General features: G+C 41.7%; 1 protein-coding gene and 1 long non-coding RNA gene across 15 annotated transcripts in view; one reads left to right on the top strand and one right to left on the bottom strand.

The window, feature by feature from the left end:
* Window positions 1–13,954, top strand: part of LOC116336023 (protocadherin alpha-C2-like) — a 188,698-nt gene that overhangs the window by 152,113 nt on the left and 22,631 nt on the right. Inside the window, exon 1 of one of the 14 annotated variants that reach the window (XM_039618098.1) lies at window positions 26–2,469. The exons of 12 other annotated variants lie outside the window; for them this stretch is intronic. In XM_039618098.1, the coding sequence (XP_039474032.1) occupies window positions 52–2,469 (2,418 nt within the window). In that variant the 5' untranslated portion in view covers window positions 26–51. Of the gene's footprint in view, window positions 1–25; window positions 2,470–2,943; window positions 5,396–13,954 lie in introns of those variants that run through there. One more of the 14 variants, XM_039618106.1, reaches the window with a different exon arrangement.
* On the bottom strand, window positions 1,791–6,428 carry LOC120442231. The gene is made up of 3 exons (XR_005614577.1): window positions 6,210–6,428; window positions 2,008–2,122; window positions 1,791–1,912 (listed from the first exon to the last, which is right to left on the bottom strand). It is a non-coding gene; the product is annotated as an uncharacterized LOC120442231 (long non-coding RNA).

A 13,954-nucleotide genomic window follows, 5' to 3' on the forward strand; every position in this document is an offset into this window, starting at 1 on the left:
GTAGCCACAAGACGGAAACGGCTTTCTCTGTTGGTCACCTCTAAAGTGGATATGTTCCGAAATTATTATTTCGTTCATTGTGTGACAGCGACGAGGCATGGAGGACAAAGACTCACAATGTGGATAAAAATCATAGCTTTGCTCTGTTTGTGTGACGCGTCTGCAGCACAGCTCTCGTTCTCCGTTGCCGAGGAGGTTGACAAAGGAACGGTGGTTGGAAATATCGCAAAGGATTTACACATTAACGTTAACGAGCTGGAAAAACGGGACTTACGAATTGTCTCCGGGAACTCAAATAAGTATTTTGACGTAGATTTAAAAACTGGTGCTCTGTATGTTTGCGATAGGATTGATCGTGAAGAGCTCTGTCCAAATACGGCGAAATGTTCCCTGAGCGTAGAAGCCATTCTGAGCAACCCGATGCATCTGCATCGCATAGAGGTGCAGGTTACTGATATTAACGATAATGCTCCATCCTTCATTGAAAATGAGAAAATTTTAAATATTTCAGAGTCTTCTTCCACTGGGGAGCGATATCTGCTCCCAGTGGCAAACGATGCAGACACGGGCAGCAACTCGGTAAAAAGCTACAAGCTCGGTCCAAATGAATATTTCTCATTGGACGTGCAGAGCGGCGGACAGCACAGTGAGTCTGCTGAATTAGTGCTGCAAAAATCTTTAGACAGAGAGAAAAAATCTCTTATTCACCTTGTTTTAACAGCTCTGGACGGAGGAAAACCTCCCCGATCTGGAACATTAAAGATAGTTGTGCATGTTATGGATATAAATGATAATTCTCCAGTATTTAGTCAGACTCTGTATAAGGCCCAGGTAAGTGAAAATGCCCAGTTTCAGACCTCTATAGTTACTGTAAGTGCCACAGATTTAGATGAGGGAATAAACAGTGAAATAGTGTATTCGTTTATTAAAAGGGGAAATTTCAAGCCAGAAGCTTTATTCTCAATAAACCCAGGCACGGGGGAAATAACTGTAGTAGGAGAAGTAGACTATGAAGAGAATACAGCATATGATATTCGTATACAGGCAAGAGATAAAGGTACACCATCACAAAGTACGCATGGTAAATTGTTAGTGGAAGTAATTGATGTGAATGACAATGCGCCTGAAATCACTGTAACTTCTCTTATGAGCCCAGTTAAAGAAGATGCAGAGATAGGTACAGTTGTGGCTTTGGTGACTGTAACAGACAAAGATGGGGGCAGTAATGGACTCACCAGTGCTAAACTTCTTGGGGTGGTGCCTTTTAAACTCAATGTAAATTACAAAAATTATTATTCATTAACAGTTGATGGGCCTCTTGACAGAGAGAGTATTTCTCAATATAATGTAACCATGATAGCCACTGATGAAGGCACTCCACCTCTTTCTATTAGTAGTGTTATTCCTGTTCACATTTCTGATGTGAATGACAATGCCCCTTTATTCTCAAAACCTGTTGTTAATGTATATGTAAAAGAGAATAGTGCAGTGGGAGCTATTATATCAACAATTACTGCCGTTGACCCTGATATAGTGGAAAATGCCAAAGTGACATATTCCCTACTCAGTGACTTTTCAATAAGTATTACAATAACCTCTGTTGTAAATATAAACTCAGAGACTGGAGATATAATCAGCCTGCAGACTTTTAATTATGAGGAGTTAAAAACTTTCCAGTTTAAAGTTCAGGCCACAGACTCTGGTGTTCCTCCACTCAGCAGCAACGTCACTGTCAACGTTTTTATCCTGGATGAAAATGACAACAGTCCCACGATTCTCGCACCATATTCTGAGCACGGCTCCATTAACAGTGAGAGCATGCCCTATTCTGCTGAAGCGGGATACTTTGTGGCAAAGATCAGGGCTGTAGATGCAGACTCTGGATACAATGCGCTGCTTTCTTATCACCTGTCTGAGCCCAAAGGAAACAACCTGTTCAGGATCGGAACCAGCACCGGGGAGATCAGGACTAGGAGGAGAATGAGTGACAATGACCTCAAAACTCACCCCTTGGTGGTCTTGGTCTCTGATAACGGAGAACCCTCCCTGTCAGCTACTGTGTCTATTGATGTGGTGGTGGTTGAAAGCACGGCTGAAATCCAGACTCAGATCAGACACGTGCCTGTAAAGGAGGACAGATTCTCGGATTTGAACCTGTATCTGCTGATCGCCATTGTGTCAGTGTCCGTCATCTTTCTGCTCAGCTTTATCAGTTTAATAGCAGTCAGATGCCATAGGACAGACGGCACTTTCAGCAGGTACAGTGCCCCCATGATCACCACCCACCCTGACGGGAGCTGGTCTTATTCTAAAGCTACTCAGCAGTATGACGTGTGTTTCAGCTCAGACACACTCAAGAGTGACGTAGTGGTTTTCCCTGCCCCGTTTCCACCTGTAGATGCAGAACTGATCAGTATTAACGGAGGAGACACTTTTAAAAGAACTCAAACTTTACCTAACAAAGAGAAGGTAAGAATGTTGACACATTCAGTGCAGAAAGGTGAATGATTTTTTCCCTCCCAAATTATCCTGTATCAGCTTTTTACTTAAAAAAAAAAGCTTGCAACACATATTAACTTCATGTAGGTAGGTAGGTAGGTAGGTAGGTAGGTAGGTAGATAGATAGATAGATAGATAGATAGATAGATAGATAGATAGATAGATAGATAGATAGATAGATAGATAGATAGATAGACGCTAGGACTGTTTGTGTCTTTTTAGCAAGTGGTAAATCAAAATTTGTTTTATTCTATTAAAACCCTTAATGCGTTCAGCATCTCTTTTTATGCTGGTTTGTGTTGTTTATGATTACCACAAGATGTCGCCAACAGCTCATGACGATTGGGAGTTCTGTTTAACGCTCCTCCCTCTACAGCGGGTTTGTAATTCTTTCTTTGTCACAGCAGTAGCAGAAAATCCACCCTGTATTGAAGAGCAATAGACTGGACGTACTCTTATGGAGCAATGTTACCGTCGGCGTAATTTTTTTTCTAATTAACTTGATTAGTAGGATATGAAGAGAATGCTACAAGGGACTATTTTCCGGAACTGGATTTATTATTTGTCCCCTGTATTTTACATATGGAGTGAAGCGGCGGCACAGATTGTGTACACTATTACGGAGGAGTCGAGCCAGGGTAACAGTGTGGGAAATTTGGCAAAGGATTTACATCTAGATGTTAATGAACTGGAAGCCAGAGGTTTTCAAATTTCAGGACCTAATACGAGGTATTTCGAAGTAAACGTTAAGACGGGAGTACTGTTGGTAAAAGACAGAATAGACCGAGAGGAGCTATGTTCTCGAAATGTGAAGTGCTCACTGGAAGTGGAAGCCATTGTGAGCTCCCCGCTGAATCTATATCGATTCGAGGTTAAAATTTTGGATGTAAACGACAATGCGCCCTCGTTTCGGATACCGGAGGTTGTTTTGAACGTGTCCGAGTCAGCATTTCCTGGTGAGAAATTCGCTCTCCCAAAGGCATTTGATGCAGATGTCGGAAGTTATTCAGTAAAGAGCTACAAGCTGAGCCAAAATGAACATTTCACACTGGATGTGCAGAATGTTGGAGAGCCCACTATGTCTGCTGAAATGGCACTGCATAAAAACTTAGACCGCGAGAAACAGGCTGTTATCAAATTAACACTGACGGCTACAGACGGTGGAAAACCTCCTAAATCAGGCACGTTACACATCACCGTTAATGTGCAAGACGTCAATGACAATATTCCAGAATTTGACAAACCCCTGTACAAAGCCACAGTGGTCGAGAACACGCCGCGCGGTGCAAGCGTAATTTCCGTGCATGCTCGAGATTTAGATGAGGGTCTTAATGGAGAAATACAATATTCTTTTATTAACCAAGACAATGATAACGATGTCGACAAATTTGCCATTAATCCCATAACAGGGGAGATCACAGTAAATGGGGAGCTGGACCACGAAAAACACAGTGCAGTTGAAATCCGAGTCCAAGCGAAAGACAAAGGGCAAAACCCAAGAGCATCTCATTGTAAAGTTCTCATTGAAATCACAGATGTTAATGATAATCCACCAGAAATTTCAGTTACATCTTTAGCCAACCTGGTGAGGGAGGATGCATCCCTAGACACAATGGTTGGGCTTTTAACGGTGAAGGACTATGACGCAGACAAAAATGGCATCGTTCAGGTTAGAATACTTGATTCTGTTCCCTTTAAAATTAAGAACACATATAAGAATCATTACTCTTTGGTCGTAGACGGAACTCTAGACAGAGAACGGGCTTCTCAGTATAATTTAACAATAATGGCGACAGATGAAGGGCTACCGCCTCTTTCCAGCACGAGCGTGATTACGGTTCACGTTTCTGACGTTAATGATAACGCACCACATTTTACAGACCCTGTGATAAACATTTTCGTAAAAGAAAACGGTCCAGTCAGCACTGTTATTTATACCATGAGTGCAGATGATCCTGATGTAGACGAAAATGCAAAAGTAACTTTTCAAGTCATAAATAATAACAAACACGATGTTATAGGGTCAGTTATTAACGTGAACTCTGAGACTGGAGATATAATCAACCTGCAGTCTTTTAACTATGAGGAGTTAAAAACGTTCCAGTTTAAAGTTCAAGCCACAGACTCTGGTGTTCCTCCACTCAGCAGCAACGTCACTGTCAACGTTTTTATCCTGGATGAAAATGACAACAGTCCCACGATTCTCGCGCCATATTCTGAGCACGGCTCCGTTAACAGTGAGAGCATCCCCTATTCTGCTGAAGCGGGATACTTTGTGGCAAAGATCAGGGCTGTAGACGCAGACTCTGGATACAATGCGCTGCTTTATTATCACCTGTCTGAGCCCAAAGGAAACAACCTGTTCAGGATTGGAACCAGCACCGGGGAGATCAGGACTAAGAGGAGAATGAGTGACAATGACCTCAAAACTCACCCACTGGTGGTCTTGGTTTCTGATAACGGAGAACCCTCCCTGTCAGCTACTGTGTCTATTGATGTGGTGGTGGTTGAAAGCACAGCTGAAATCCAGACTCAGTTCAGATATGTGCCTGTTAAGGAGGACAGATTCTCGGATTTGAACCTGTATCTGCTGATCGCCATTGTGTCGGTGTCCGTCATCTTTCTGCTCAGCCTCATCACTTTAATAGCAGTCAGATGCCATAGGACAGACGGCACTTTCAGCAGGTACAGCGCCCCCATGATCACCACCCACCCTGACGGGAGCTGGTCTTACTCTAAAGCTACTCAGCAGTATGACGTGTGTTTCAGCTCAGACACACTCAAGAGTGACGTAGTGGTTTTCCCCGCCCCTTTTCCACCTGTAGATGGAGAACTGATCAGTATTAACGGAGGAGACACTTTTACAAGAACTCAAACTTTACCTAACAAAGAAAAGGTAAGATATAAAATCGAGTATTGAAATCAATTGCTCTATCTGAAGGCGTTTGGTATGAGCACTGTCCTTGGTACTGAAATCATGGGCGCCTGTTAGAACTGTTTTGCAATATTTACTGCATCACGCTACACTGGGGGTACATAGCCATTTAAATAGACTAATAGCGTAAATTAAGCAATTAGACTGCATTGCATTGCAGAAAGAGTTCGTTTAAAAGCTCACCGAGAGCCCAAGAAGTCTAACTTGGATACAATAAGTCTTACTGTTGGTGTTGTGTGGAATCTCATCACAACAGTAACATTCAGTGAACTCACTCCATTCTCAATGCAGGACAGTGCTCGGACTCGGTACTTACGAAGGGAGCGTTCACTGACCATATACATTTTAATACCGGTTTTGTCACAGTTTTAAGGGGTTTCACGAGAAATTAGGGGATCAGGATCTAGCAGAACCTTATCAATAACAAAACACGTGGGGAACAATGATGTCATAGTCTCCGCTACCGACATGGACTTTTACTAAATCGGTTGCTATAGCACCTAGGTTACGAAAAAATTAGCCAGAAGAACAATAGTAACAATATTCACAATCTATGGAGCTTGAAATGTCCTTTCTAACGTTGTTTGCTTATTCACAACAGGTAGACAGATAGCCCCAGCAGCCGCACTCACTGCAAAAGGGATCAAAAATCTATTTAAACATAAGACAACTTATAAAAACAACTAATATGCTATAACCAGCTTTGATTTACAAATTTGCTTATTTGAGATTTCGCTTCTACCAAAGAGAGCAAAGAGAATTTGAACACACTTACTGTTTTCTTGGAGTAGAAAGTGATTTTGCAGAGGTGGTTGTGATGAGTTACTGTCCTGACAAGTCTGAAGCAATCTTCTGATAATCCATCATAGTTCGCGGTAATTCGGTTACTAACGGAAGCAAAGAGGAAGCAAAAACTTATCGGAAGAATTGAATGAAGCAGAAAGTCGTCTGCGTTCTTTCTGTCATGCAGAGAAAATATTCTCCGTGAGCGCGAATACAGTTCGTATGTGATTTTTTTTTAAAACTTCTTCGCTTGGCAACACACCGTTAGCAGAGCAGAGCTGACCGATACTGAGCTCAGTGCTGCTGCTGGTGGCTCCAAGCTGTATTGCAACTATTCTCTCAGCTAATACTGTTTAGAAAATGTCTAAATTGAGATCCACTATTGCTGATCCGACTTTTCTCAGTTTAGCTCAGTAACTCCTGCTTCTTTGTTTTTATTTACTTTTATTTTGTGTCTATTTGTTTAACTGTGCACTCCACATTGACTTTTAGTCACATCTTCATTTTGTCTCATTTTGAAATAGGACCCTTTCTTGTCTATTAGTATTTGGTTCTCATGTGGTGATCTTGTTTTTTCCATATTCTGTGAAACCTAGTTGGCAGACTACAGCTTGAAGTGAACGTGTTTTGTGATAAAGCACTTAGTTATTGATTATACTTGTGTTTTGGATGGGATGTTGATTCCACTCAGTTTAGTTTCCATTTGGAGTCCATAGATGTACCCTATCCTGTTTTATGGCTGTTCTGTAATCAAGATTTGGCTACTGAATCAAATCAAAAGCATTTTGATTTCATGATTTTGCATTACCCAAACAAGATCGAAAAGGGTGATGCTTTTATGGAAATGCAATCACGAAACCAGTATCTATTTCCTGATCATGATATAGATTATTATTAGCCTCATAACATTTCTTTACATCTTTATAGAATGTTTAAAGAGGTTTTGAACTGAATATCTGCTTCCAGAGTGCAGTTTCAATGGGGGGTTTTTCTGATGAGGTGTCTTGCTTTGTTTTTTGTTTTTTGTGGGGGCGGGGGTTGCTAGGCAGTTAACAGGCAGAGTCTGTCACTCTTAGCACTAGTCATCATCATTAAAAGTATTATTGAAATGTATGAAGTCAGGCCATGATATTACTATTCAGATAGTATTTTTGGCTTTTACCGTGTCTGTGACTGATGTTGCTACAAAATGAGATGCCAGAATAAGAAGGCTTTAGCTGAGAATAAAGAGACAGTAGTTAGATCTAACAGCCAGAGGAAGGAGACTCTGTATTTGTCTATTTGCACCGACATCAAAGTTTAAGCACTAAGTGTTACATCTGCATCTGCTGATGCTAACATGTCCAAAAATAGCCATGCCAATTAGAAGCAGAAATGTCAGTGGCAAGTTACAAGGATGTAAGTTCTCATAAACACAACTGAATCACATCAGTAATGTATGCCTGCACCAGCAGCACTGTACTGATAGATATAATCAAGGCATTTGTTTTCTTGCTTGCAGTTAATTCATTAAGCTCTCTTTGCATTTTGTTCACCTTTTGTCTGAAAATATCCACAAACTTCCACACAGATGTTTACTTTTGGAATTTGCTGGTGAATCTGATGCCTTAGTGGATTTGTTAGCCTTTTCTACAGTTGACATTTAGACTGGTAGCAGCAGAAGCACGGGTGTTACTCATAAGTGTAACTAATAGTCAGTTATGTTCAAGTATCAATAAGAATGTTGCATTTGCATCGTCAAGAGAGGAGGTTAAACAAAAGTCAATGTAAGTAAAAATACCCACGGAGGATTCTAGACATGCAGGGCCTTTAATTCTCTTGGGCTGTCTCAGACATTTCAGTCAGTCACTCTATCAGCCATTAGAGCTCTTAATTTTCCACTGTTTGTATTCATACTGTCACTGCAATATACCCAAATTAATTGTTTATTAGATATTTTGAAAAATTAATATGGCTACTTTTTAATGGATTGGTATGCAATGTGTTATTGCCCTCATACTACTGTCACACCTCCTTGCTTTAATATTATAGTTGTCAAGCTCTACACTTGCACTCGATGAACTGTTAAACACAGTTAAGCTTTTATAGGCCACTGTGATAGTTTGTTTAATAATAGATAGGCATTTAACTGTGTATATACACATATATATATCCATGAAGCAAGATCCTCTTTCCCCTCCCCCCTCTTCCTCTTCTCTGAAGAATCAGAGAATTACCGTCCATTTTTCCTGACATGTGGAGCACTGCAAATACGATCTAATATATTTTCATAAACATCCATAATGTGTGCATAGAGCCCTTATCAGCTAGTGTCAAGCAGCAAAGAAGCCCCTCGTATTCTTTGATCCCATTAGATTTTTAACATCTGTTCGTGACATTGTATGCATTTGATATCGCTTTTGCTTTAAACTGGTGGAATATGTTCAGATAATGCAGGTTACGTTTGGTAGTACACTGTGTAACGCCGGATGTGTGATCCTTTGAGTCACTGAGACGGTATGACCTCATTTCAGGGAGTGGTTCAGCCCAAACAAGCGTGGCCTGATCTGTCAAAACTCCGTTCGTTGGCTGGCTCACCGTGAAGACGACTGATCCAGGGTTCCCCCCCTCTTTTTTAAATCTCTTAAACACACTTTGAATACTGTGAGCGAATAGTATGGGATGTGCAGCTTATAAGTGGGTCAGCGTGTGATTTAAATATGACAGCGCTATGTGACTGAACCTGGCATTGGTGATTGCGTTGCTCTGTGTGCGACACAGTCTCTGCTATATGCACAAACTCTCCGCACACCGTGGATGCTGAAACAATGTCTGAAGCTGTCTCTCTGCGGTAAAGGGATCTACTAGCTTGTGTGCTCTTTATGCTGCAGCTCTCTGTGAATGTGTATGAGAGAGGAAGAGATGGGGGGAGGGGCAGGTAATTTTCCGCTACTCGTTGCAGTGGCAGCAGCGGCAGGGAGCTTCAGTACCGATCGAGGTATCAGCTCCGCTAGGCTCTTACACCCCCCACCCCCCAGCTCGGCTCTGCGGCTGGGCGGGGCCGACAACACCCAGTGTCAATCACAGCTAAATCGGTTGGGTGGGGCAGAAGCTCAGAGAGGATGAGGAGGAGAGGCTTTTATCCAGGCAACCATCCAGACAACCATCAGAACATGTGTCCCCTGGTGCTCCAAAATCTATTAAATTATTGATTCTGAAGTACATTATCGTTGTTGAAGCTAAGTATTTATGGCTTGCAACATGACAACAACTCATGCCGGATGAGTTCAGCAGTTGGATAGAAGGCATTACAAAGAAATGCCCTCGCCTCAGTTATAACGAGGGTGACTGACCAGCACAGATTCATTCGTTGTTCTTTATTGTTCTCTCTTTGTCTGTATGTCACACAGACACACATCTTATGTAGCACTTCCTGTTTGTCTCCTTTGCAAGGGTGTGTCCTTTGTGACAGAGTGAGGTTAGTGCTGCTGTCTGTGGTTACCATGACGACTGTTCTGAGCCATAATGAAATGATGAACTAGTCTGTTTCCAGGGAGCTGCCAGTATACACCCGCCCCCACCCAGGCATCCTTCCCAGCATGTGTTACATAGATGCAAGCACAAAACAAACATGGTGGATATGTTGAGAGAAACAGAGAGAGAGAGAGAGAGAGAGAGAGAGAGAGAGAGAGTGAGAGGAAGGGAAGGATGCAGTCCTAAGATGCAGTGCATCTTCAGCACAAATGTCTAGTCAGACAAAGCAGGGAGCAAAGTGAGTGAGGGAAAAGCGTGTGAGATTAGAGAATCTGTTCCAAAATAGGAGAGGATTTTGAAGGAAGTCACATGCAGAAGCACAGACAAGAGCCTTGAGCATGAGATGGTGAAAAGAAACGGGAATTTGTGAGGATGTGATGGACAAAAAAAGCGCATATAATAAATGCCCTGCAGCTAACTGAGGACACCATGGGCTTACAATTGGTCACAGATAAAAGGAAGAACTTATCACCACCCCTCCCCTACTCACCCTCTTCCACTAACCCGTCTTCCCCACATGCTCCCTCTTAGTGGCATTTGGATGTTTTTCGCTGTCGTTAGATTAGCTTTGTCATGCTCAGAACCATGGCTTCCATCCTCCCATATGGGAAGGATAGAAAGCCAGGGCATCCTGAGAGGGAAGTATCCAAAGCCTGCCTGCATTTTCTGATAGCTTTGTTCAGTGCCACAAGGAAAATCTGTTTGATTTATGCATAGCCTGAATCAGGACAACCAAGAACCCTTGCAGGGTCCCACAGGGATGGATTGGTGTTCTCTTAAACCCTTTATTTTTTTTTAGAAAAAAGGTACACAAGAGATCCTACCCAGAGAATGCCTTTTACACCCACTTACTGTGTCCACCTGAGCAAAAGGATTGGCTTATCATGGGACTTTTGTTTTGAAGATTTTAAAATGGGAAAGTTCTTGAGCACAGGGGAGAGAAAGCATGAGAATTCAATTCTGTCACAGTGTGATAAGCCTATATATTCAGCAGTAGCACTCATCAGCCTCTGCTTTTTGTATTTTTGCATTTTATACAAAACACACATCATGAGCATGTGTGTGTGTGTGTGTGTGTGTGTGTGTGTGTGTGTGTGTGTGTGTGTGTGTGTGTGTGTGTGTGCGTGTGTGTGTATTTTGAAATCTTTTTAATTATGTATGTGTGAGATTGGCAGAGATACTATAGATTGTGACATTGACAGTCTCTGCATTGCTCTATCTCATTTTACCTCTGCAGGGTGCCTTTCCTTTATAGCTTGCTTTTTCCATTGAGGTCACTATACTGAAAACGATAAAGAAAATGACTGCCACTGCAGCTTGACATCTGTGCCCTTGCTCCCTCCCTCCCTCTCGAACACACGCACACTCATATATGGGATTAGACTTTAGTGCTTTGGCTTAATGAGAAAGCCTGGGGATGTGCGGTGGGGCGATAGTCACGTGTCCTACCCTTGTACTACCAATTTATTCCAACAGAGGGACCAATTTCACTGTCTTTTCCACCTCTATTCGCTCCTGCCCAGACTTCCTCTTCCACATGGAGAAGGTTTAGATGTGTAACACTAATGACCTTGCCTTTTAACCTATCCTAAATATACTGTTTTGTTTTTTTAATTTAATCAGTAGAAGAAGATATTCTTTTACTCACTTCCTCTGTGTTAAGGAAGTATATTTTTATTTTATACACCCACCAAAGGCAATCAAAATCTTTTAAAATAATATTCTTTTAGACACAGGCTTATGATACTCCCTCTTCTTAAAAGAGCTGTTTGCGATATTTATTTCAGAACATTTTAAAAATTCATGACAGACATCTGCTCTATTTTTTCTTCTCACCTTCTATGTGAACAAGCATTAAGAAAAATGAAAATCTTATAAGTGTCTTGCCTCCATCTGCAAATACTAATATAATGTGACTATGGTCATATTGCACAAAGAGACTTCAAAGCAAAGTTTTGCACCTCTTCAGTTACGTAAGGTCATATTGTCAATGATACTTCTCTGGCATTTAAAAAAAAACGAGAGAAAAGCATCAACAGATCTTCTGACATCCTTTCAGACACAGCCATGTTATTATAGAGTGGTATTTTTCCTTGTAAATGCCTACAGCCACAAATGCCCTTTAAGCTTGAATGACTGCCTTTATTTGTATGTGTTTACAGAGGGAATGATGGAAGGACTTATACTTAATGATTGCCCAACTGTGACCATTTTCTATGAGGGTCTCTGTTGTCAGCTCTAATTCACTAAAATGGGGTGTCCCATATGAAAAACTCTTAGGGCAAGTAATATGAATGGCTTTTAGAGTACCCACTTACAGTAGTAATGAGGTTGAAGAGAATGTTATTAATATCGTGATCATCTTGCATAATTGATTTAATGGGGCTGTTAATATTCTGCTACAACAAAAGGAACAAAGGCATAGTCAGAATTTTTCTCTGTCACAAGCTCGCACGTTGAAAACTGCTGCAAAAGTCACGAAACGCGTAAGAACCCAATATGTCCCTCAGCCTCATCAGCTGGAACAGCGGTTGTCGGACAGAAGCCCAGCTTGAGACATCCCAGATTGGAGATTGCAGAACGTGTGAATATTTAGGGAGAAATAAATGAAAAAAATAGATGAAAACCGAATCTTTGATAACCTGTGATTTTTAAAAACTGTGCAAACTGCAGTAAAAGGAAACACAAATGAGCCAATTAGCGCTTTGAAATCAGTATTTGTTTAGGCGTGACAGACGTCTGTTTGCAGGTGGGACATTGTTGATAACTTTATCTGCAGCACCCTTGAGTGAAAAAAGAAAGAAATAATCTAGAGCTCAGAGGCACGCAATTAACGCTGAAACAGATGGGCGTATATGAAGTAGGAATGAATATTAGACAGCTGTAGAAAAAAAAATTGCGCTGGGAAAAATAGCGAGGAGGGCGGAAAGGAATGTAAAAGATCGGTGCAGAGAACACGTGTAAATTCAGCTCTGTGTTTGTTGTTTATAAGATAAACGTCGACTCTCTCCGTTTTTGTATCATTGCCAGACTAGAAGGTTTAAACACCCCAGCGGGAAAATCTGCTAAATGTCACGGTTAGTGTGGCAGACCCATATAAACCCAGTGATGCTGCTCGCTCTCTTGATAATGCACATGTAGGAATCCACTAAGGATTTAGCACTAAAAATATTAATATTCAAATGATGTAATGTGAAAAAACATTTGTTAACAGAACGTCTGACTTTCGTACATAACAGTTGACTGCTTCTCCAATTACGCCGCCTATTCGTGTCGTCTTGGAGTGTGAAGAATCGCTCTGTATCCGTTCATCCACTAGCAGCATCCCAGTGAGTCACTGTCTTCTCTTTGTCTACCGAGATGCCAAGCGCTGTCATCGCCGTGGGCAGACCGGGCGTGGGTGACAGTGGCAGAGCACCAAGGAAGAGAAAAGATTATGTGGGCGGTAGACGCTCATCTTGGCCCTGTGGCCGTGTTGAAGAGGATTCGGGGTTTCACAAGGCCAGATCTTCACACTTTACAACTTTACACAAGTTAGTGTTTAAAGAGTGCGGACAGATCACATCACCACTTTTTAGATATCGGTACTCTACTGGATCCATCACCGAATTTGCTCCTCTTGATTCGCGTTTGGCCCAAGGCTCCACCCAGTTAGCTTCAGTTAACTTGTATACTGGGAACCAGAGGTGAGCAGATCGAGCCAAATATCATATTGATTCCAACTGGTATTGGTATCAGATCCATACTAGCGCGACAGGATCGATACTTCTCATCTTCTAAGTTCAGTAAGTAGCTCACTGAACTGTGGGCTACTTACGTGGGTTTTAAAAAAAACACCACATAAAATACACACTGCTCTCGCAGTATTATAGGTTAGAAATATCGGTATCAGTATTGGTATTGGCAGTACTGACATTTGTTTACTTGGTCTTGGATCGATACCAAAATATGCATCATTGTACTGGGCTACTAAGCACCGAGCTAGCAAAGTAATTTAAGGGCACCCTGCGAAAGATGTTAACCTTACCACCTGCTACACATGCGCAGTTTATTCCGTCACAAAGTTTGGTCTGGAAACTTAGGCACCAAATGTGAAATTGCATTTGTGTTTCGTTTTCTTGGATGAAACTTAAACCATGTGTTTGGTGTAGTGTTTTAGTAGCTGCGAGCTTTATGCGCTATTAATTAAGGACGTGATGCTGATAACCGAGGGAAGGCGTGCAT

The sequence above is a fragment of the Oreochromis aureus genome, linkage group 2, assembly GCF_013358895.1.
Source record: "Oreochromis aureus strain Israel breed Guangdong linkage group 2, ZZ_aureus, whole genome shotgun sequence".
NCBI classification, from domain to species: domain Eukaryota; kingdom Metazoa; phylum Chordata; class Actinopteri; order Cichliformes; family Cichlidae; genus Oreochromis; species Oreochromis aureus.